This window comes from Macrobrachium nipponense, chromosome 12, assembly GCF_015104395.2.
Source record: "Macrobrachium nipponense isolate FS-2020 chromosome 12, ASM1510439v2, whole genome shotgun sequence".
Lineage (NCBI taxonomy): Eukaryota > Metazoa > Arthropoda > Malacostraca > Decapoda > Palaemonidae > Macrobrachium > Macrobrachium nipponense.
Genome location: NC_087205.1, coordinates 16,748,744 through 16,773,766, shown reverse-complemented (window position 1 = coordinate 16,773,766; position 25,023 = coordinate 16,748,744). Strand labels below are relative to the sequence as shown.

The 25,023-nt window shown below is 39.7% G+C and overlaps 1 protein-coding gene across 3 annotated transcripts in view; it reads right to left on the bottom strand.

Annotated features, from left to right (window-relative positions):
* Positions 1 to 246: 246 nt before the first annotated feature.
* The window catches only part of LOC135224367 (uncharacterized), an 82,649-nt gene continuing 57,872 nt past the window's right edge, over positions 247 to 25,023 (bottom strand). For 2 of the 3 annotated variants that reach the window (XM_064263311.1, XM_064263313.1), the window contains 2 exons: positions 7,179 to 7,420; positions 247 to 3,482 (listed from right to left, as the gene is read on the bottom strand). In XM_064263311.1, the coding sequence (XP_064119381.1) occupies positions 7,203 to 7,420 (218 nt within the window). In that variant the 3' untranslated portion in view covers positions 247 to 3,482; positions 7,179 to 7,202. Of the gene's footprint in view, positions 3,483 to 6,355; positions 6,695 to 7,178; positions 7,421 to 25,023 lie in introns of those variants that run through there. The other variant, XM_064263312.1, reaches the window with a different exon arrangement.

Below are 25,023 nucleotides of genomic sequence, written 5' to 3'. Positions count from 1 at the left end.
ACAAAGTAGGGTAGGTGAGGTGGGTTAGTCTTAACAGGCTTTTGTTTACTATATTTAGGAAAAATAGAAAAAATTTCAAAAATTTGTTGTTCTCCTATGGGGATAGGAGCCATTGCCTTTCAAGTGCTTGCAGCAAACTACAAGCACAAGCAGTGGAAGTGATAACAGAGCTCTCCTTCACATGAGAACCATCAAGAGACAACACCGTATTAATGGCATCCATCCTTTTAGATGCAGAAGTGGGAGATAGATACTTTTCCTCCATTGTAGTGTCATTCAGAAGACATTAATGATGTGCTACCTGGAATATTCAGCACAAGTTTGACATTTGTAAAGTAATCAAGTTTTGGCGCCTTTATTTGTTCTAGGAACATCGTCATCATTACTCTCAGGGAATAAAGGAGTTGCAGGAGAAATACTTGCTATGGCAGTCCCTGCAGGAAATTGTATTAACAAGTCACTCTGGAGCAGAATTATCCTTCCTTGGTAAGGAAACTTTTTGGAAATGGTAAAGGAGTGGAAAATGGTGGAAGCAAAGACCTAGAAAAATCCAGGACCATTTTCAGTGGGTACACACCCCTCCCCCTACAAAGTTGGCAAAAGTTTCTTATCCTTCCCCATTTTCCAAACTTCCCACTAAGGAGATCAACAGCACATTCCTCACAAGGAGAAGACCATGTTTTTCCCCTACAATATGAACGATGCTCATGTGGGTCTCCCAAGGTGAGAGACAGGGAGGGACTACATGGTCAATCAAGTCCCCAACATAAGTGTTGCTCATGTTTCATCTACATCAAAATAAACAAGTACATCAAATAAACAAGGAAACAAAGAAACACTCAAAACATTAAAAACACTGCAATTAAATGATAGAAGAGTGGTAAGTTCACTCTCTTTGCTGGCCAAAAACAAGTGACTGGATGGTGCGAGTAGACTGGAGTTATTCCCCAACACTGACACCCCTTATCTCTGAGACATACCTTTGGTTCCAAGTTCACGGCTGGTTCACACATTCATGCCAAAGATTCTCCACATGAATAGCAATGGTTTGTATCCCCCTAAGAATTTACAACTGGGCTGACCAAAAATGGAGATTCTGACAATTTCTTTCAGATATCAATTCTCAAAGATAATTGAAATCTAAAAAGTTGAAACCATAACAAAAGATTACTTTGTATAAAAACCATCATAGGAATGGAACAACTAAGTGATAAAAGCAGTAGCTAAATTCCCTCTCCTTGATTGTTTCTAGCATTCATTAATAACCTTTTCACCCTCTGGAAGGTTAAATCTGAAAAATTTATATTCTCAACTTTTAGCAGGTAAATGAACAAAAAAAAAAAATTGTAGGAATACCCAGTATAATGATTTTGGTCTTGTTTAAAAACAAAAATTATATGAGTGAGTTAGGATGATATTTACATGGATCAACTAACTTCAAGAATCCTTACTTTAAAGTATATCTGAAATTGGAATATGATGAAACCTAAAAGTATTAAACAACTACATCTATATTCAATAATTAAGATAAATAATTCATGTACTAAACTTACCCAATTAATCAAAATACATGTGTCATTGTCATGAAATCATTTATAATATACTATTTTGTCTCACAGCAGTCAACCAGAATTGCACTAGCTAACAACTGCACTAAGTTTGTAACCAAAACTACTAAGTTAACCAACAGATAACCGAGCAAGTTATTCTAAACTGCCCTTAAACATTACGTCACATCACTGAATTAAAGGTCACTGCAACTTTCACAAGCCAGACAAACAATTGCAGTCAACAGAGGACTACAAAATTACTTGTGTACACTTACACTCTTCTACCTACTCAGAGGCATCTTAATTCTCAAACTCCCATGGTTAAAATCATAGTGTTGTGTTGTAATTATCACAATGAACAAAATTTCTCCCTGAATTTAATCCTACATTCTTTAAAAAATGACTAATTAACCTAGCCTCATCCTCTCAAAACTTACAAAATATCCCAGCTAATTTGAACATTGAATTTTCTTACTTTCATTTTCTCTACTACAGACAAAACAAAGTAAAAGATATCTGGTAAAAACTGTCTACTGTATTAGGGTATCTGATGCAATATTAAAAATATATACAAATATATATGCTGCATTTATAATCATAAACATTTAAATTGATATGCTTCATTCCACTAATCCCTGTTCCACATAGGTCTTAAGGCTCCATGATGGCAACATATCTGGTAAAACAGCATGCAAAACTTAAATTCAAAGGATTATATTTAATAAACTAGTTTTTACTGTCAAAAAGTAATTAACATAAGTATTGCACATTATTCAATAAACTTTTGTACTTCCAATGTGCAATAAAAAGCACCTCATGGCTAAATTATTTTTCCACTTCTGTCTCAGTCCCACACTAAAATCTAACATCTTCAATCCCAACATCTCACAAACATTTCAAACTATATCTATTTACAGCACAGTGCTTTATCTACATAAACATGCAGAGTATGGCAGATCTAAATAAAATGGTATTACAACTTTTTAAGGCATGGTTACACAGTGTTGCCAGCAAAATCAAAATTACAGTGTTGCCAGCAAAATCAAAAGACTAAGAAAAATACTTTTGATTATCAGTAATTACAAAAAATATTAATCATAAGCATAGCATCACTCATATGGCACAATAACAATCCCATGAGATTCTTGAAATGGTGATAAAGCATAAAGGAACTCAGTATTTTTCATCTATGCTTTCTTAAACTTAAATGAAGATGTATTTCATTATGATTCTCCTAAGTCATTACACAGTAAGACACAGGACATAAACAGCTCCTAAACATGACACAGAATGGAATACATTGGTCCAGATTCAGGAAACCAATTCCAAGCTGATAACTATTAACACTCGATTTCAAACACAGAAGTCAGATGGTAAACCTAAAATGCTTTAGTCATATCTTCCTCACAACTTATGTCATCAGAGGGTCTCCAGTATAAATCTAACATTTCTATGAATAATTTAAGAAAGATAAACAGTACTTTCAAAAGAAGAGATATTTACTTTATCATATGGGAAAATATGAAAAATAATGTACAGAAATATGAAAAGTCCCTAAAACCTTCGCTTAGGAAAAAATAGATTGCTGAATTTATCAAGAAATATATTCCATATAGTAATTATTTATTAAAATAAATTATCCAATGTTTGATGGACACATTTGCAGGACTGAAACTCAATTCATATACAGGGAGCAAGCTTATAAAACAACAATAAAAACTATACTATGGCTATTATTTAAACTAAATTACCCAAAATACTGATTCCCATAAGAGCTAAGCTCGAAAAATATGGGCCAACTTCATAATTTGATTTAGTAAGTATTTTATAGAAGCCCAATGAAATACTGGGGGGAAAGTTGGGAATCAAACAGCAATTTATCCCAAGCAGGTTTTGTTTTATCCACAGCAACTTCAGGAAAAATAGACCAACCTGTGAAAGAAAAAACCTGATTTGATACCCTTTTCATGAAGAAAATCAAGACTGACATAGGTATGACACTCAAAATTAACATGAAATGGAAAACAACACTAAATACATGCATGAACCATTTTAAAGTGTAAACCCTATTAAAAGATCTTTAAGAGGTACATGATCCTATTCTATGTGAACTCAATATGGCAGAAATCAAAGACTGTGGGTACCATAATTGTTTTGGTAATGATGAATCCATGGTTTTGGCTGGCCCTATATGTAGAGGTCATATATAATGAATGTGGTAAGAATGAATCATGAAAATTGGGTTATTTAACCAAGCACTGAGGCACTGTCAGCCACTTAAATGTTTACGACAGTAAGAAAGTTGGAATGGTTGGACAGAAAAACAAAGGTATCTTAAAAATAAATGAGAAGAAATAGTACATGCCTAAAGGTGAAACTTGGAAAAACTCCCCTTGCATTAAAGCAATAGGTAGAGATTAAATAACAAGATTTTAGAAAGGAAGTGAGAAGAAAACTCCCCTTGCATTAAGAATCAATAGGTAGAGATTAAATAACAAGATATAAGAAAGGAAGTGAGAATGTAGGTGAAGTAAAAGCCAAATACTTGGTGCAACTAGGGGCTAAAAGGACACTGCAAACACTTTATTAACACTGCACCTTCAGTGCACCTTAGGTATACAAATTCATAAAGGCATCAATATTCTTGGTTACCATGCCTCGATTCTTTATTACATTTAGAGAGGAAGTACATCACCATACATCTGGCCTTGGTGAAATCATACAATAACTTGGCCTCCCAAAGTAAGCAATAAACTAATGGCTCCCAACACCCATTCCTTACACTTTGATTTAGTGAGGAGCTCCCGGAAAAACAATTTTTTAGTATGACCAGAGATGGAGAGAGAGAACCAACACATAACTCGTGAAAGATGGGTACCCTGTAAGTAGTCTTGTACTTTTAGAAATGGTACAGTATAAATCTGGTAGCATGTCTGAAGGCATGGGTCCATCAATCATATCTTTTACTGGTTTCTTGTATCTCCATTCGAAGCCACACATCAGCGACAATGTCCAAGATAGTGGTTGTTGGAGGCAAGTTGAACACACCATTTGAGGCACTGACTTTGCAAGTCACTAGTAAATTCAGTTGCTGAAACTCCCTTCTTAGGTTTTTGAGGTCACTGAAACTTTTGTCACAAAAACAGCTGCGAGCTTCCAGAAGTGAAGCTTTGTCATATAAGGCCATGGTTGTCTCCTAATATGCATGCTCTGTGAGTCTGACCTGGTCTTTTAAAAAGTCAAAGACCACCTTCTCAACAAGTGTTTTGAGAGTACCTTCAACATGGTGGAAGTATTTGGTATGGCCTCTAACTTGAAGCTGTATTCTTCAAAGGTTGCAGAAGATGAATAATTCCCATATGTGGTGACTGCTGCCATCTTCCTGATGAGACCAAAGAAGCCCCTGGCATCGATATATCAATGAAGGACAGTAATAAGGGGAGACAGCACAAGATAACCTCATTTTTCCTGTGTAGACACCATCCCTGAAGAAGTGCACTAGTTGATTGCTTCTCCTTGATAGGTAACCTTTGGCAAGGATTACCAAAGTCCAAGAAAGAAATGCTCTTCCTCACTGAATCTCAAGGCCAACTGATACTACAACACATCTTGTGAAGCATCCTCAGGAGCAGAAGCAAGCAACTTTCTCTTGTTGTTTTTAGTGAGAGGGATAAAAGGGTCATGATTAACAGAGCCTATGTGGATCCTAACGTAATATGAAATGGTTGGTCACTACTCTTGTGACAATTGCTGTCGGCATGAGTTGGATCATTCTTGAGAGAGGAAGTGGTCACAGGCGGAGTAAGTCAATCTGGAGTGGTGACACCCCCTTTCAAAATCTTCTAACTTTGGGGATAGCACTCTTCTTATTCGAGGGTGTGACCTCCAACACTATGTACCCAAGTCAAGCGTATCAATTTTTCAGGATCCATAACAGATGCTACAGATTACTCTGCCTGAATGGTGACAACAGCTAAGATTTATGGCTCAAGTTGTTGGAGAGATCAAATTACAAATGATGAAATTGCTGAAAAGTGGTGTCCTGAGACTGGAAAAAAGCTAGAGATCTCAGAGATTGAGATGACTAAGGAATGTGATGGAAAGAAGAGTCAGTCATAATCATGGAAGAAAGAGGAGAGACAGAAAGGATCAGAAAATACAGGAGAAAGAACAAGCTACATTGGAAAAATTATCAGAAAGAATTAAAGTAGACAGGGAACAAAACAGATGAAAGTGAACTCATCACAAATCTAATTTTGTCAATGGAAAACTTGATGTTAAATGTTAATAGTGATCATGAATATGAATTCTAGGATTCTCTGAATTAACAGTTTCTCACACCATTTAATATTTTTTTTTATTTCTATAAGCCCCTGGGAAGCAGCTTAAAAAATATCTCCATTACTCAAGGGTCACTTTTAAAGAACTAAGCATACAAGGCTTCAAATTCAAAGGAAGTCAATATATGCAGTGTGGTGATGTGATGGTCTGGATCATCTTAAATAAAATAAACAGCTACAGTTATTACTGGTGAGAGCCACAGAGACATTCAAGTTAATGAAGTTCATAATTTTAAATGCTTTGAAATAGTCTCCAAGATTATGTTTTCCATAATTTTTTATGAATAGTGTATCAAGATATCAAGAATCAAGAGAACTATATGGAAAACCTACAAGGGAATAGGGCAAGGGGATGGAGATAAAATAAAAGAGAACTGGGAAAGGTTACAGGAATAGAAGAGGGAGCATCTTTTGTCCCGTATGAAACCAGATTACATAGCTGCAGGCAGAGTAAAAAAGTTTACAAATACCTTTCTGTTTATTTTGCAGTTACTACTACATAAATATAATTGTTTACATATGAAAAAATATGGCATTCATTAATTCTACCTCTAAACACATATCAAATCCATTTTTATGCTTTCAATTGTCAAGGAGAAAACCAAACGAACCTTTTTTATACGAAAATTCTTTCCAACCTCTGAGCATAGTTGTTCATGTCATGAAGAATAAAACTTAATTTCTATGAACCAGAGGTCTGATTTCCAAAGGACTGAATTTTCATAGTGGCTCCATATGCAGCATGGAAATTACTACAAAGGTTCATCCTGGCAGATACACCACGGCAGCAGGTCTACCCTCACTCTGTTCAAGTCAGAAAGTTTGGCAATAGAGGGTTAGCAATGTTTAAGTCAGAAAGTTTGGCAATAGAGGGTTAGCAAGGGATGTGGTGTTGCATGCATATCTAGAGCAGTAATGCTCCATGGAACCACAGTAACCGTAGCAAGAAAATCTAGGTATGATTGAGTGGAAGAGAGATGATGGGTGAAGGAAGGAGAGGGGAAAGGAAATTAATGGAGCTTTCTGACATCACATATGCAGTGAGGGTGGATGCAAACAGAAATTTTATATTAAGTACTGCCCTTAGATGTTAACATCACAGCTAAATAATGATAATGGTTATAAACTATAGAAATTTCACCGCTGAAACTAAATACTATAACTATAAAATAATCAGTATGAGTTTTTTTTTTTCCAAATTTACTAGTAATTGTATACACCATTCCCTTACTAACTAAGTATACTAACAGAAAACCTTGAACATAAAGGTAGCATATGGTAAACTTACAGAATATGAATATATATAAAAAGGTTAATCGGTGTGTTCCTTTTTTTTTGTGGTAACTTTTGAAATAACTGCAGAGGCACCACTCCCAACTGAGCTAGCAACTGCCCCTGCTGTGCCTGCCACGACAGATCCAGCAGCTCCAACAACACTTCCAGCTGTTCCAACAACTCCTGCACCAACATTGTATGTTGTTCCTGCAACCCATTTGACACTCGTTACACCAGCACCTACAGTGGTTGACCCTACAGAAAAAAATAATCTTGGTAGTAAAACACAATTTACATACATTAACATGATTATTTAAAATGGCACGGGAAAATGCTGCCTTATATGAGTTAAACAGAAACCTATGAATTACTTTTTATATAAATCAACAAAATACTAGAGAGATAAGGAAAATGGAAAGTGTGACAGCACCTTTGATGAAAAAATAAGACAGAAAGCATTTACTCATCATACATATACTACTATACCTTTTGCTTAATCACGGCAAAATTAAAAACCAGAAATATGGCTAGCACAGATTCCAGGGTCAAATCTGAAGTTCCATAAGATGGCTTATCAAGTAATTCAAAAAAACTTTATCTGACTGTCTTATCAAGTAATTCAATAAAACTTTATCTGACTGTCTTATCAAGTAATTCAATAAAACTTTATCTGACTGTCTCAAGACATTAATAGTTAACAGATAACTGAAATATTAGGATACACAAGAGATGGCTAATAGCCTACCAGGAAGGAAGAATAAAATTTAAGTTTCATTTTCCTTCCTATTATAAACAAACTTTAAATAAATATAATTATCATTTACATTTTGAAATACATTGTAAGCATTACGCCAAGCATGCAAAATTTGGCAAACACCCTATGAAAAATTTAATAAAAAGTTCAATCTACAGTTATCTAGCAAGGCTCACAAGTGAAGGCTGAGCCTACATTCAACTAAAGGATCATTTGTATTCCTCAGTTCAATGAATCTGGTACAAACAAAATTCAAAATAACAACTAGTGGCCACAGCCTAAGCAACGTAAAAATTATTGACCTAAGTTAACCCCTTCTTTACCGGGTGGGTGAGCAGAATGTAAACATTGCGTTCGCTGCCGAACTGAATCTCTCGGTAGTGACTCCAGTTTGGAGGGGTGCCGATCGTAAAAATATTTGCCAAAAATATACTAATCAAGACAGGCTAATGAAATTATCAGGTATTATTAGCACTATAATAACGTATATTCTCTGTTAGTTTTATCATCCTACAGGGAAAACAAATGATTTTATGAAAAAAAATGTGAAACTCAGTGTCCCTTGTACAAGGGACACTGGTGGTCGGTGAGAAAACTACAGTCTTGAATAGAAATTCGGTCTTACAGAATGTTGGTATATCGCACCTGGAACATGCACATAAAGTATTATCAAAATAGAACACTAAATAAGCAACGTAAAAATTACAAAAAAAGAGCAAAAACTAAAGCGAAAGCCCCGCCAATAAATATGGAAATCGCAAATTTTATAGTATATCTTTCAAAAATTAAATTGGTCAATGTCATTTTCTACGTTTTCTAAGATTAGTTTCATCACAGAAAACAACTTAGGGGCATCAGGGTATCTAACTTTTTAATTTTTCAAGTTTCTTGACCTCAGAAAAATAGCTTTTTCGCTTTTTCTCTGGTTTGGTTTTTTATAATATAAAGTTACTATAAGGCTTTATTTTTACCTTCATTTATCTGGTGTTCATATCTTTTATTTGTAAAATGTAATAAGTGAATAAATAAATAAATACAGTAAATGATGATACAACTGGTTTTATACTTGGGTAGAAGTTATTACACGTTTACGCTTGTCTGGTTTTGTGATTTTTTGTTGAGACGCAGTTCCTCTGTCACCTACACACTACTATAAGCAGTAATAATATTTTTTGGGGTTCATCATACGTCTGGCATCGTGTCATACTGTTTATTTTGCTCCAAACTCTTCAAAAACACCGAAATTACAGAATGATTGGAAGTCCCTATCTGAAAAGAGGAGTTTTGGTGGTACTATGAGTACCACCTTTATGCACCCGGTGCGGTGTAGTAGACTTGATGGTGGTACCCACCTACCTCCAAACAAACTTTCGGTAATGAAGAGGTTAAGGTTGAGTGGGAAAGAGCCTGACAGTAATGGTATAAAAAAAAGGAGATGAAATGCAATGCAAAAATGATAAAGGAATAAGACTTCTTGTAAATTTTACAAAAATACTGAAAATGGTGTAAAAGGATAGACAGCAGAAACTACTAAATAGATAACTGTTAGTTTGGCTTCATGCCAATGACCAACAACAAAAGCAGTTTTTATAAAAAGTACCACATGATGGAGATATTCAGTCAAACCTCAGTTTTTGTACGCCTCTCATTTCGTACATTTCAGTTTTCGTAGATTTTTTTTTTTTTTTTTTTTACGAAATTGTGTCTCAGTTATCGTACATTTCCTTGGTTTTTGTACACTCAGAAATGCTCCATCCAGGGCACAGCGCGTGACTGAACCCCATATCGAGTGCCCAAACAAAGCTTCCCATCTTCTGTCGTGACCCATTCTGCTTTTGTGTTCGTTGTTTTTGTGCTTTTAGTGCTTTTTCATTTGAGTGCAACAGCTAAATAAGCCATCATGGGGCCAAAGAGAGTTCCAAGTGCTAGCCCTTGTGTAAAAAAGGCGAGAAACACAATAGAATTTAAGAAAGAACTCATAGCAAAGTGTTGGAGGAAGTTGCATGCCGATCTCAGTGAGAAAAGGCCTACAACAAGTGCTGCTGTTAGTGAATTTAAGGCCAGCAGAGGCTGGTTTGAAAAATTCGGAAAACGAATGGGCATACATAACATGCCTACTTCAAGGATTAAGGACATGTTTGCAAAGTGGAATGATGTAAGAAATTTTGTGGAGAATTATCATCCCAACAAAGAAGTTGTAATCCATGTCTCCAACATGTTTAATGACAATGTCGTATTTAATTTTAGGCAAATTTTAAAGAAATGCCAGTAACAAATGACTCAGGCCAGTTTTGTTGTGAGACAGGGGTCCAGAAACTCTCAAGCTGGTCCTAGTGGCAGTAAAAATCGAAGAGGGGAAGTAACCACAGATAGTGCCAATAAAAAATTAAGAGAAGTAACCCCAGATAAGTCCTTGATACCTGAAGTCCTTCTGGAGGGAGATTCCCCTTCCAAACAATAACCTCTCCTCCTCCCTCTCCCCTCCTCTCCGTCTTCCATACGCTAACAAGTGTTTTCCATAAAGGTAAAAGTGATGTTAAATGTTTATTTATTAACTTCATTAGTTTTTTATATTTATTTCTCATTATTTTCTGTATTAAGACTGTTTATTCCCTACAAAATTTATTTTTTGTTAATATTTTTGGGGTCTGGAACGCATTAATTGTATTTACATTATTCCTTATGGGAATTGTTGTTTCGTTTTTCGTGGGAGGTTCTGGAACGGATAATGTGCGAAAACCGAAGTTCCACAGTATGTGGATCTTGAAAAGCCATTTGACAGAGTACCAAAGCAATTAAATAAGTGGACATTACCAATGCCACAGGTAACAGAAATACTCACTGAGCTAGTGAAGTTAGTCTATTGTAACACTCCAGTCCTTTGCTGCTTATCACAGTGAAGAAAGAAGTTCTGAAGAAGTGCAAAAAATAAAGGTTCCTGGGAATTGCCGTATGAAGATGACCTAGTGCAAACAGCAGAATCATCAGAAGGGATAATGGAAATGTTTAAAAGGTGGATGAGAAGAACTAAGAAGAAAAGAATGAAAATCCAAATAAACAAGGCTAAGCTTGTGGTGCAGATTGGGTAAGATATAAAAAAAATTGTAGTCTGGATCTTTGGGAGGCTAAAGGTTGACCTCTCCATAAGTCCTTATTTCAACTAAGTGTTAGAGGAGATGTCTCTCTCCTCTTGTGATTGGTGATACATAGGAATGCTTGTTCTCTCATAGTCTACTTCACTTGGCATTTTGAATATCCATGTCTGTACCTCCCTTACCAACATCTTAATGAATCTGACTCAAGCAAGAAATAATGTTATTTGCTTCTCCTTAAAGGTTCCTTCTTTTGGTATGAAATAAAAGTGATTTTGTCACTCTTTGTCTCCTAAATTATTCCTTGTTCAGACAAGATGATGGATGCAACTACACAGGTTTATTTCAGAATGCTCCATTTTCTATTCAACCATTCTCCACATGCAATGACAATTATTACAATTATTGCCATTTTGCAGCACTAGCAAAATTTCTGACAATGATGGCAGTTACCAGTAGGAACAAAATCATATTAATTTACTACTAGTTTGTTCAGAAAAGTGGAGGAAAACTAAAGCAGTTAATGGACATTGTTAGTGTAGGAAGAAATCTGTAAGAAAGGCAGAACTGCTTATTAAAAGGTGAATTAGTACTTTCCAAACGGGGCACCTCAAACAGATGAATTGCAATTACTGCCATGAAACCCAATGACAGTATATTATTTCATTACCTTCACTGTCCTGCAGTTATAAAAATAGTACTTAATTTAAAGAGTTGTTTTTTAAATACTTACTTCTCCATTAGCATATAGCTTTTACTTCCATGCTAGTGGTTGTTCGACAGATTAAAAAAAAAAAGGGAGACAGGGTTTTCTATGAACATCCATCTTCTATCCATCTACTTGCCCCAACCCCCACAAGGGGAGCGGCGATAGGTACAAACACTCGTAGCTGGTCAGTCTACTTCTGCCCACTTTGAATGTGCCGGTGGTAGGGAGGGCAATTTATATACTGTACTAATGGAAAGGTAATACGTACCATATATTTCCGTGTACAAGTTCCATCGTACTTACAACCGATCTTGGTTCCGACCAACCAGTTGTAAGCCAAAATTGACCAAAGTCTAACCTTAGAAAATGGCCGACATACTGGGTAGGGCATAATATCTAACCTTTGCCATATAAAGTAGCCACATAGTACGTTAATGTGATGTGCAATCATTATTTCAATCTTTTTATCATAATGTACTTCTACTGATATATTCTAATAATTTTTGTAATGTATACGTATTATGTAAAGGTATGAATAGAGTTACAACAGGATTAGGTTCCTGCATGCATGTCGGAAGTCACTTTTAATGTGTAAATTGGTCTGCAATTCAGTCTACAGCACGGTACAGTTAATACTGTATGATGTTGCTGATAGCACAGGATAACTCAAAATGATGTTGCCTGAGTGATGAGAGAGCTCTTCTGAGATGATGCATTGCCAAGTAACTCGTGGTCAACTGTTATACAGCACAGCATGTACCTGTGTATTCCTATGCATCAGCCCGCTACCAGAAGTACAGTTGTAACTGCGAGTGGTCATATGTCGATCAGGTTCTAAGTCGGATGGTACTTGTATAAGACAACCTTTAAATTCTAAAATTCACCCCTAAAAACTGGGGGTCGTCTTATACTACCACTCTAAAATTTAAACCTTGAATTCTAAGTGATGTTTATCAGTAGGCTAGCTATGGCCTTGGTGCAACAACCAATGACATAGTATTTGAAAAGATTTGCATTATGAAAAATAAACTGATAATAACATATCAATGAAATCAGCTTTTATCTATGCGAGCCCAGCAGAGAAAATGTACGAATCAAGTTATGGTTGTGCCCACAGCAACATTTATCTTTCGGTAACCTTTCACAAATTTAAATGATACTACTATAATTATGACAGTAATAACATTTACGATAACAATCATATTTCCAATATGTGACAATGGAAACGTTTAGACATCACACACCCCTATGAGTTTAATTGACTGTGAATTTTCTGTGTGATAAGTGATAAAAGTACATGGTACTTTGCTTCTAGCAATTTTCATTGCATTAACATAATCAATTGTCTCATATAACTCTCATTTTGCTAGTAGCCTTTTATGTTAGATTACCATCATTGGTATTCTTCAACTCTGACTGCTTTGCAGATTTGTGTAGACTGCCCCATCGTGTGCCTCCTCCTGTAGATCAACAGTGCCACTAAGGTTTTTTAACTTTTGTATTCATAATTTGTGCCCCCCAAGTCAGTATAGGTGTGTTTGCACAAGGTTTATTTTGAGAAGAGTCAACATTTTGGACCTCTCATATTTTAACTTAATACCTGGCATGCACACTATGACAATAAAACAATATTTCAAAAGTTACCTGTTGTTGCAAAACCTAGAAATGCTAGCCTATACACAGGTAGTTTAGAAATTTAACATTCATCTTATACAACAGATATGAGATAAATTCGTTAAAATTTGCCATAAATTTTTTACTTTATCTAAAGGTTGTCTTATACACGGAAATATACAGCATATTTAAAAAATATATCTCAAGTTAAATTTTTCATATACGTACTATAGGAATCAGCTATTACATATACAGCTGATTCCCACATATATAAAAGTAGGTGGGTTAAGTGCAAATCAGCCAACCAAGGTTACTTGGTAACAAAATATTTTGTACAAAACAAGTGTTTGCTTTAACTAACAAATTAAATCCACAGGCTATTAATGCCACCTTTGGACGATTGTCACTCAGGTACGAGGTCCTCATCATGAAGATAGCCAAGGTCTCTTTGGAGAATGCCCCCTTCAGCAGATGGCAGGGTAGGGTTACTATGCCAAAACCCTGAACAGCCAATGATGAATAACTAATACAGTACAGTAATACCTTGGGTTACGAATTTAATCCGTTCCAAAACCTGCTTCGTAACCTAAAAAATTCGTAACCCAAATGGATTTTCCCATAAGAATGTTATAAAAAGCAAATAATGCGTTCCACCCGACCATGAATAACCATTTCAATTCATATTTTTCCATTTATTTTTGTTCACTAAGGTTGAAAATTCGTGTAGGAATTACATAAAATTATAAAATTGAAGAATGAAATTAAATATAAACACTAGATTTAATATGCATGCACAGTAAAACCTGAACTTTACCTTTGGCGAGTGTGGCTGCTGGCTTGACGGAGACGGGAGGAGGGGAAGGGTGAGGAGGAGAGGGTTAGGGCTTGGGGGGGAAATCTCCCTCCGTGAACACTTCTGGAAGACTTTCTGGTTCTTTCTCTAGAGAGCACCGTTCACTACGATCACTAATTTTACGCTTACGCAACACTATGTTGTCTTTCACAATTTTGAAAAAATATTTTTCTATGAGCAAATTTTCTACATCGTCGAGAATATAGGGCCGTTGTTTCGTCAATACTGTGACACCTTTTGATGCTTTACTGGCTTTAATTTCTTCCTTTTTCTTCAAAATAGTGCAGATCGTTGATTGCGACCGCTTGAAGAATGCTGCAATGTCTTTCACGCACTCGCCTTTATCATGCATTTGGATAATTTCCTTCTTCATTTCGACTGTAATCATCTCCTTCTTTCTTATGCTTTCCTTCTTGCTGCTTGCCTTCGTCATCTTGGGAGCCATTGTCTTTAGTTATTTGGGTAATAGTAATGTAGTATAAGCACTATCACGGAAACACAACACGTGCGCAAATCACTAAGCAAATTTGAGAGCGTATCACGGACAGATGCGTTCAATCTTACCGCCAGCGAGATATTGAAAGAGTTATGGTTTAAAAAGGGTCAAGGGATGCGTAGGAGGAAGTCACGTGACCCTCGTTAAGTTTTGGCCGAAAAAATGCGTTCGCAGATCCCACGCTCATCCGATGTAAACAAAGCAGGCGTTAAGTTTTGGCCGAAAAAATGCGTTCGCAGATCCCACGCTCATCCGATGTAAACAAATCAGGCGGCCTCCCATGATGGAAATTCGCGCATTCGTATTCCAAGCGAAATTCGTATTCCAGAATGAGGTCGTCACTTCGTAAGTTAAAAAATTCGTATACTAATCGGTTCGTAACCCAAAGTATTACTGTAAGTACATTATCATGTACAAAAAGGAACAGTACTTCGAATACTAAACACTGAGTACATCCAAGCTTCCCAAAAAACACAACCAGGTTTAAAAGGCAGTAAACCCAAAAAAAAGCTATCTATTGATACAGGAGATAATAGATCCCCTGCAAAAACCAGAGGAGTTAATGCTCTACAATAATCATATTCAATCTCCATACCATGAAGATAAACCAAAGCAAATACAAGATTACCATGCCACTGAGTGACTTCAATATCTTATCCAAGTTTTCAAGTTCAAAAGTTGTAGTCATTGCTCACATGTTCAGTGGCTTACCTTCTATTAAGGATGGAACTTAGTATATGCAAGTCCATAACGACCTAATGAAAAGGACATTACATTCCTAACCTTCAGAAGCTTCAGTTTCCAAATCGCTAAACACACAACCTTTTAGTGCTATTCCAACAACCCTTGGTGACTCCAGGCTAGGAAAAGATACTGCTGTAGGTAAGGGCTTAACCCAAAACTGTACTTAACCCAGATTTAGGCAAAAATAATTGCCTTGTCTTTAGTAAAGCCTACCTTACCTAAGATTGTAGCTCTTTCACTCTTTAGCTATGTCCAAGGCTACTGTAAAGGTCCACAGAAACTTCTGTACAAGGAGCTTCTTCTAAATGGTTCAAAAATTTACAAAATACTAATGAAGTGAAGAACCACATACAGATTACAAGGTAAATTATGTAGTAGAGACCTGGGAAACTCCACTTAACACACTGAAAAACATCTATATGTGTCTTCAGACAAGCCTACAGCCAAAACAGGACCTCTAGCCTTAAAGGCTGCTACCAAGGACTTTCCTCATGCTTGAGAAACAACAGAAACCTAAAAATGTAGTTTACAGAGGTATCAGTGATGGCAAAACCCATTAATGTGGGACCATGACTTACACCCTGCCCACTGGTGTTGGCAGAATCGATTAGTATGTTCTCTTCCAGCATTCATAATGACTGTGAGATCCAACCTTGAGCTTACCAGACCACGGACCACACCAAGCAGCCATCTGTAGCTTGTGGAATTGTGATGAAACCTTACTTCTCTCCGTTGCTTGTGTCCAAGCAAATTGGGAACCCAGCTTTCCCTGGTCATCTGAGGTATTCAACACCAAGAAACAACTCACAAAGTTGCTCAAGCTAGAGGACCTTGCACTGGTGAAAAAAATTGACAAAAAGACGACTCCCCTTACTCTCAAGCAGGTCCATAACAGGGGATGGCCACGGCCCACTGTCTACAGCCAACCTCTGTATGTTAAGTTCCTTCCATTGATGCTAGCAAATAATGGAAAAAGTGGTAGAACATTTAGATATACAGTGGAACCTTAACATACAAAAGTCCCAACTTACGAAAAATTCAAGTTACGAAAGCAAATACGAAGAATTTTTTGCCTCTGCATACGAAAATATTTCAGGTTACGAAAGGGTGTTACTGTAAAGTCCCGAGATTCGCCCGGACCACCGAGAACGATTTTAAAACTCGCATGCCGCCAACTGAGTAGACTTGCCACCATCCTCCCGCTCTCCAATTGGTTCCTGATGCTAGTCACCCCATAAGATCCTGCTCTCCTATTGGTCAGCATCTACCCCATCATGCTCTATGTATTCTATTGGTAAAAGGATGCTGTAAATTGAAAAACTTATTCATGCAATACATTTAATAAAAAAAACATTAGGTAAAGATAGGATAAAGAATAGAAATGAATGGTTATTATACTGTTTGGTAGTTACAGTAGTTGAAGAGAGAGAATGAAAATTTATGATTACTATACTGTGTGCTATGTAAAAGTGGTTGCTTGGCGATCGTTTGCTACTCGTAGTGGTGAACGTAAACAAAAGGTTGGAAGATTTTTTGCTTGTTTGTTTCTTGATTATAGTTAATGGTTACTTTTATTTGAAATGAGTACATGCAATACATTTAATAAAAAAAATTGTGAATTAGATATCATAAAATATAAAATAAATCAGACTGCTATCATCGAAGCCAACAAATATTTTCTAGATTTCTTCTTCTGTTTTAATACTATATGTTTCATTATAGCTGTCAGTAACTCGGTATCTCCATTAGGTAAAGATAGAATAAAGAATAGAAATGAATGGTTATTATACTGTTTGGTAGTTTCAATAGTTGAAGAGAGATAATGAAAATTTATGATTACTATACTGTGTGCTAGGTAAAAGTGGTTGTTTGGCGATCGTTCGCTACTCGTAGTGGTGAATGTAAACAAAAGATTGGAAGCTTTTTTTTGTTTGTTTCTGTATTATAGTTAATGATTATAGTTAATGATTAACTAACAATTATTTGAAATGAATACATACTGATTATTTATACATTTTATTAGCATATTCTAAGCTTTTAGCTTCTTAGTTTTAGATGTCAGAATCATAAGACTAGGCTACAGTAGCAACTGCTAACATAGGCTAGGCTTATTGCTAAGGGACATATGCTAAAGTCCTAATATATGCAGTAAAAATGGGGTTGAACATTACATGTGTTTGCTCCTCCTTAAACAAAATATCACTATCATCATCTCTAACAGGCTTATACTCTGAGTACACTCTAATTGCCCTATATGGCAAAAAATGTGTCAAACTCATTTACCTTTAATAAGGTCTGGTCTGCATTTAACAACCCTGAGAAAGAAAAAGTTTCAAAATAGATATTTTTGCTCTCAACATAGGTCAAGACCAAAAGACTAGTATCTTCAATGCAAAAGCCAGCATTCCACAACATTGCTTCTATGTCGACTTCACCATCTTCGGAAGACTGTCCACTTGGAATGATAGACACTGCTGGAAGACTAACATCTACATCTAGCTTCCACAGCTGGTTTAGAAAAGCCCTTTGCTCTGATGAGACTGGACAGTCTGATGCCTGTCAAGGCCAGAGGAAACAATCTTTGGTGGAACCTGAAGACCAAGGAGTCTAATGTCCATTCTGTGGGAAGGACCTGATTGCAACGACTCAGCTTGTCCACTAAGACATTCAGTCTCCCCTGCATGAATAGTGATGAGGGTAACCTGGTTCTGCTCTGTGGTGTTGTCCTTATAAACAATCACTGTCTTGCCAAAGATCTGAGTTGAGGAGGACTGGAGACCCAGGTGAATAGCCTTCAGTTTCTTGACATTGATATGTATAGTTTTCTTTGTTGTGTGGACCACCCCAAAAACTTCTTGATCCCCTAGAAGAGCTCCCCAACATACTTAGGCCCAAGGCATCTGAATAAAAGTCTGTATTGGGGATCAACGATAAAAGAGATTTTCCTTTAGTCTTCCTTCACACAACCACCATACTAAGTCTGATTTGATCTCCAGCATAACGGGAAAGTTGGAGTCCAGTTCGGTCTTCCTGTTCCAGTTCACCTTGAGAAAGAACTGCAGACCTGTCATGTGCAGTTTGCCCAACTGTACAAAATGCTTGATGGAGGCCAGTCCCCCAAGAGACTCATCCACTGATTGGCTGAACAGGATGGGAGCGAGAGAAACCTACAGACTGAAGGCAGAAGTTGACTCTTGGTGGATGGAAAAACCTGAAAAGTCCAAGAGCTCAGGATCATCCCAAAATAATGAATCTCTTTTGTCGGAGTCAGTTGAGATTTTTGCCTGTTGATTAGAATGCCCAACTCTTGAGTCAGGAAAAGTTTCTTCAAGTCCTCCACGCCCCTTTCCTTCGACGGGGAATGGAGAAAGAATGGAGTCGTCCAAATGAAATTAGATGTTGATGCCAAGGGGATGGAGCCATTTGCCAAGAGGAGCGAGAACTTGCGTAAACACTTGAGGGGCTGTATAGAGGCCGAAGCACAAGGCCCCTAAACTGAAGAACCGTGCCCTGAAAAACAAACCTGAGGTACTTCCTGGAGTTCGGATGGATGGGGACATAGAAGTAAGCATCATGCAAGTCTTAGTCGAATGGATGACATGGCCAACTGGTTCACCTCCAAATTGAACTTTGTCTTCTGAACAAAGTGATTCAGGGCTGTGACATAGAATGGGCCTTCAACCTCCCAATGACTTAGGGACTATGAAAAGACAGTTGTAGAACCATTCTCTTCTACAGCCCTTTTGAGAAGGAGGGAGTCGACTTTCTGAGAAAGAGCCAAAAACTTCACTAAGCCTTCTGAGTAAGCAGTCAATAAGATGGAAGACTTGACTAACATAGGCTTCTCTCTGAAAGCAATGGAGCAGCCCTCCTTCCGGACCTTGACCATCCCATTGCTCATGTGACATCATTTCTACAAAAAGTGAAGTCTGGCCCCTACTGGAGCACAAAGGACTGAATTTTCATTTCTTGGCAGCAAGATTGAAGGTCGATTTCCTGATTTACTTCAATGAGAAACATAAGTTAGTCCGAGGTCTTGCTTGAGGCTTTTGCTTTCCTCCACGAAAAGGCTGTATTTGAAGTAGCGAAATACACTTAGTGATGAAGGTGGAGGATTCCCTCAGTTGCTTAGCGGATTTGGCTAGCAGATCCTCTGTCAACTTCTGCAAGTCCAATACAATCTCTTGAATGGTGGCTTGAGGGAAGAGATGTAGCTGATTCAAAGGAGAGGAGACTTCTGGTTTGTTTTGCTTGTTTGTTTGTTTGTAAGGTGTTTTTACATTGCATGGAACCAGTGGTTATTCAGCAACAGGACCAATGGCTTTAAGTGACTTCCAAACCACGTCGAGAGTGAACTACAATCACCAGAAATACACATCTCTCACTCCTCAATGGAGAGGCCGAGAATCGAACCCGAGACCAGTCTAGCAGGAAGGCGTCGACCACGAGAGCTCTTGGGTCTTCCACCACTGAGCAAAAGACTTCCAGCCTTTTGGAAAGGAATGTGGCGAACAGATCTACATGAGGAGTGCCCCAAAGATCCCAAAGACTCTGACACACCTCTGAATGAAGGGTCCATTCTGTGTGAAGGACCTGGCTTCTCCTGCTCAGTCTGTCCGCCCTGACGTTTCTCGTACCCTGAACAAATCTTGTCAGGAGGGAGATGTTCCTCTGGGAGGTCCAAAGTAGCAGATCTCTTGCTATTTCGTATAGGAACAAGGAGTGTGTTCCTCCTTGCTTCCGAATGTAGGACAGGGCGGTAGTGTTGTCCACATTCACTTGGACCACACTGTTTGCCACAAAAGGTTCGAAGAACTTTAGAGCCAAGTGAACTGCTAGAAGTTCTTTGCAATTTATGTGCCAGGACACCTGTGCTGCCTTCCAGGTGCCTGACACTTCTCTCGGTCCTAGTGTTGCTCCCCAACCCTTCTCCGATGCATCTGAATATAACACTCGGCTTGGGTTCGGAACTTCCAGAGAAATTCCCTTGTTCTCTTTTAGAGGGGACAACCACCACTGCAGGTGTGGTTTCATCTCCATTGGAAGGAGAAAACTGTCGGAGAGAAGTCCCGTCTTCCAATTCCATGATCTCCTTAGGAAAAACTGAAGAGGACGAAGATGCAGTCTTCCTAGAGGAAAGAACTGTTCGAGCGAGGAAAGGGTCCCCAGAAGGCTTAACCATTCCCTCGCCGAAGTTCGTTCTTTCCCTAAGAAGAGAGAGACTTTCTCCAAGCCTCTCACGATTCTCTCTTGCGAAGGAAATACTCGAAAACCCCGAGAATCCATCTGAATCCCCAGATAGACCAAGTTCTGTCTGGGGATCAGTTGTGACTTCTCGAGGTTTACGAGTAGTCCCAACACCTTTATCAGGTCTAGGGTCAAAGAAAGGTCCTCCAAACACTGTCTCTCTGTTCTGGCCCTGATGAGCCAATCGTCCAGATATAGAGAGATGTTGACGCCTTTGAGGTGAAGAAACCTCGCCACATTCTTCATCAGGTTTGTGAAGACCTGAGGAGCTGTGGACAGGCCGAAACACAAGGCCCTGAACTGAAAGATCCTTCCCCCCGTCATGAAACAGAGGTACTTCTTCGAAGAAGGGTGAATCGGGACATGAAAATAAGCGTCCTGGAGATCCAGCGACACCATCCAATCTCCTTGACGTAAAGACGCAAGGACAGAGGCTGAAGTCTCCATAGAGAACTTCTCCTTTAGAACGAACTTGTTCAGAGCGCTGACATCTAGTACTGGTCTCCAGCCCCCCGAGGCTTTCGCAACCAGAAAAAGCCGATTGTAAAACCCCGGAGAGTTTTGCTCCAGAACTAATTCTATAGCTCGTTTGTCCCACATTTGATTCACCATCAGACGAAGAGTATCCCTCAGTACAGGGTCCCTGTATCTGGCTGACAGTTCCCGCGGAATAGTCGTTAGGGGAGGACTGTCCTGGAAGGGGATAAGATATCCCTTCCTGATTATGGACATCGAAGAGGCGTCCAAGTTTATGAATGTCCAGGCGTCTGCAAATTCGAGAAGCCTGGCACCCACTGGTGTTTGGAGGTTGTCTGTCTCACTTCCCTTTCTTAAAGGGACGGGAAGAAGCTTTACCTCTCCTCTCAGGACCTCTTCTCTTAGAGGGAGCTCTGGAGGGAGGGCCTCCTCGAAAGGGCTGAACCGTAGAAGTCGGTCCTTTCTTGTCAACCGCAACTAGGGGTCTCTTCTTCCTTGCAGTTTGAAGGAGAAGATCCTGTGTCGCCTTCTCAGTCAGTGAGCGAGAAATGTCCTTCACTAACTGAGAAGGAAACAAGAAGTCTGACATGGGAGCGAAAACCAGGGCTGCTCTCTGTGAGGGAGAAACCGCCTTGGTTAAGAAGGCACTAAAAATACTCCTCTTCTTAAGGAGTACCGCTCCAAAGAGAGAGGAGATTTCTCCCGATCCGTCTTGTACTGCCTTATCAATACATGACAGAATACTAAGAATGACTTCGGGGTCTAGACCTTCCGAGTCATGAGCCTTCTTAGACATCACCCCAAGGGACCAGTCTAGGAAATAAAACACTTCCAAAATATGGAAGAGGCCCTTGAGGAGATGATCAGTCTCAGAAATCGCCCAAGTCACACGAGCTCCATTCAAAGCGTGTCTCCGCGATGAATCAACCAAGGTTGAAAAGTCCGCTTCAGCCGCCGCTGGGAGAGAAAGGCCCATGTTCTCCCCAGTTCGGTACCAGAAACCTCTTTTACCAGAAAGTATGGCTGGAGGCATACAGAAGGTGGTTCTGCCCAGATCCTTCTTCGACAACATCCATTTGTCAAGAGACTGTAGAGCTCTCTTCATAGAGATCGTAGGTCTCATCTTCAACACCGACGAAGACTTCGGTACGCTCGCACTCGAAAACAGTGATCAAGGCGAAGGAGGAGCCGCAGGAGTCAACGAATCTCCATACTCCTGCAAAAGAAGGTCCGTCAGAACTCTATAGTTAGAGAAGCCTTCTCTACCGTTAACCTCGTCTTCCGAATCTACTTCCACACCGTGCGGAGAATCAGCTTGAAAAACGAGAGGATCTTCACCAAGTTCTCTCTCTACTGGCGACAAACTCCTACTAGGAGAGGGACTCATAGAGTGAACAGATTCTCTCTCAAGTCTACTAGTAGTCTCGCGTCTGCTTGACTTCTCACGCCTGGAAAGCTTTCTCGCGCTTGGCTGGCGCCTCGCGCTTGGCTGGCGCCTCGCGCTTGGCTGGCGCTTCTCGCTTGGCTGGAGCTTGTTGCTTGGCTGGCATCTCGCGCCTGGCTGACGCCTCGCGCTTGTCTGGCGCCTCACGCATAGCTGACTCCTCGCGCCTGGCTGGCGTCTCGCGCTTGGCTGACTCCTCGCGCCTGCCTGGCGCCTCGCGCTTGGCTGAATCCTCGCGCCTGGCTGGCGCCTCGCGCTTGGCTGATTCCTCGCGCCTGGCTGGCGCCTCGCTCCTGGCTGGCGCCTCGCGCCTGGCTGGCGCCTCGCGCCTGAGCGTATCCTTATCTAGAGCAACTCGCTCGGATAGCTCCTGACGCTTGAAAGAATCTTCGCGCCTGGAAGACGTCCCACGCTTGTAAGGCATGTAAGGCTCTTCATGCCTGGAGGACGCTTCACGTCTGGCAGGCGAAAGAAGACGAGACTTCTTAATAGGAAGTCTAGCGTCCTTCTTGCGAGGGGGATCCCTCGAAAGAACTCCAACCAAAGAGGCTAACTGCTCTTGTACTGCTAGCAATATCCTCTTGGAAGCCACACCAGCGTCCTCTTCAATAGAAGAAGCAGGAGAACTCGAAGGAGTGCGATCCTCAACTACCGATCGAGGAGGCGTCAAGACCAGCTTAGCCTTCTTGATAGAAGAGGGGGCTTCCTCCGAGAAGCGCTCTGGGCTCGAGTCAAACGTGCGTTCTTTCCAGTGCCTTTTCAGTGGCCTAGAAAAGATCAGAGTCCTTCCACTCTCGTTTAGGTGAAGGAGAACCGGACGACGAGAAACAATCTCGTAGGACGCTTCTATTAAAGCGGTCCTGAGCAGACTGTAGCGAAACAGAACCTGCTGAAGGGACGCCTGACCGTTGGGGATTCCCCACAACCTCCGTACGACTTTCGACTTTCCTTCTCCTCTGGGTATGTGAGTTTGGAAGAGGTCTAGGCCTGGGAGCATCGCAGGGATGGTCAGACGCCCCCTCCACAACACTGGGAACACTCACTTCACTAAGTAATTCACTATCACTTCCCTTACCTTGCATGGCCGCCATTTTTGTCTTCATTTTACGAAGAGTAGCCTTCAGATTGGCGATTTCAGAAGCCGAATCCGAATGCAAAGCCTGTGAGGGTTCAGATACATAGGGAGAATCAAAATCATTAATAATAGGAGAGTTAGACTCAGAAAAAGGCTCAATAGGCCTTGTACTCACATCCTTTTGTGCAGCCCGTCTAATTCTATCCCTCTCTAACTTCTTCAAGTAAGAAGTTAGAGTCTTCCATTCATTAGCATTCAACTTTTCACACTCAATACAGGTGTTAGCTAAAGAACAGTCAAACCCCCTACACTTACGACATACAGTGTGAGGATCAACCGAAGCCTTCGGTATCCTCACCTTGCAGCCTACATTCACACACACTCTCACACTAACACTTGAATCAGACATTCTATCAGAAAAATCAAAAGCAAGTCCAAATCCAGTCCACAGTAGCGAATGCCAAAACAACGATCCAGTACGTCACCAAGAAATCCAATATAGATGATCAAAAAAAGTCTTGAAAAGCAAATTCCAGTCAGGAGGTAGTAACAACAATGTTGATACCACCGGCGACAGAGAAAATATGATAGAAAACGGGAATGGTTCCTAGTCCTGCCGCCCAGGGCAGGCAGGTAGATCACCTGACCTACCGGTAGCGAGTGGCGCGAAATTTGAATTTCTGTCGGGGACGACGGAGTCTTAGCTAAGTATATATCTGACAGGTAAGTTCATTGTATGAAAATGACTGTCGTCTGAGTGTGTCTTTCAGGCACTTGGGGACCAAAAATGGGAACTCAACTTGTGGTGAAAATGATTCCGGGATGTCCCCAAGGCAACACAGGAGGTCAAGCTGAAGTCAAGGCAGGCAGTGGCTCAGCGAAGCTGCAGGAGGGTTGAGGGCTACAACTGGTCTCTCTATACCTCTTGAGAGGACAAAAAAAAGCTGGGAAGCACCACCAGTGCCTCTTGTTGGGGATGGAACCTTTCCAACGCCCATCTGTCAAAGCCTGGGATTGGGTGGCAGCCTTCAGTGAGGGGGGGCAACTACCCATGGGAAAACCCCACTGGCCTCCCTTGGACCTCCTGTATGGCTTCTCCCAGGTTAAAGGGAGCGAGACAGGGACCTTCATCTAGTGCCAGGTCAACGAGTAGCCACCTACTCCACTTGCACAACACTGTCAGTATGCACACTAGAAGACACTCTGTCCGAGAGCACTTTCAGGGATGCCCTTAATATAATCTAGAAAAAGCTAAAATATTGTTAACTTGAGGCTAACGAAACAAGTAATGATTAAAGGCCACATCAAAATTTAAATACTTCACCAATTTCCTGAAAATACTCCCAAAAACTA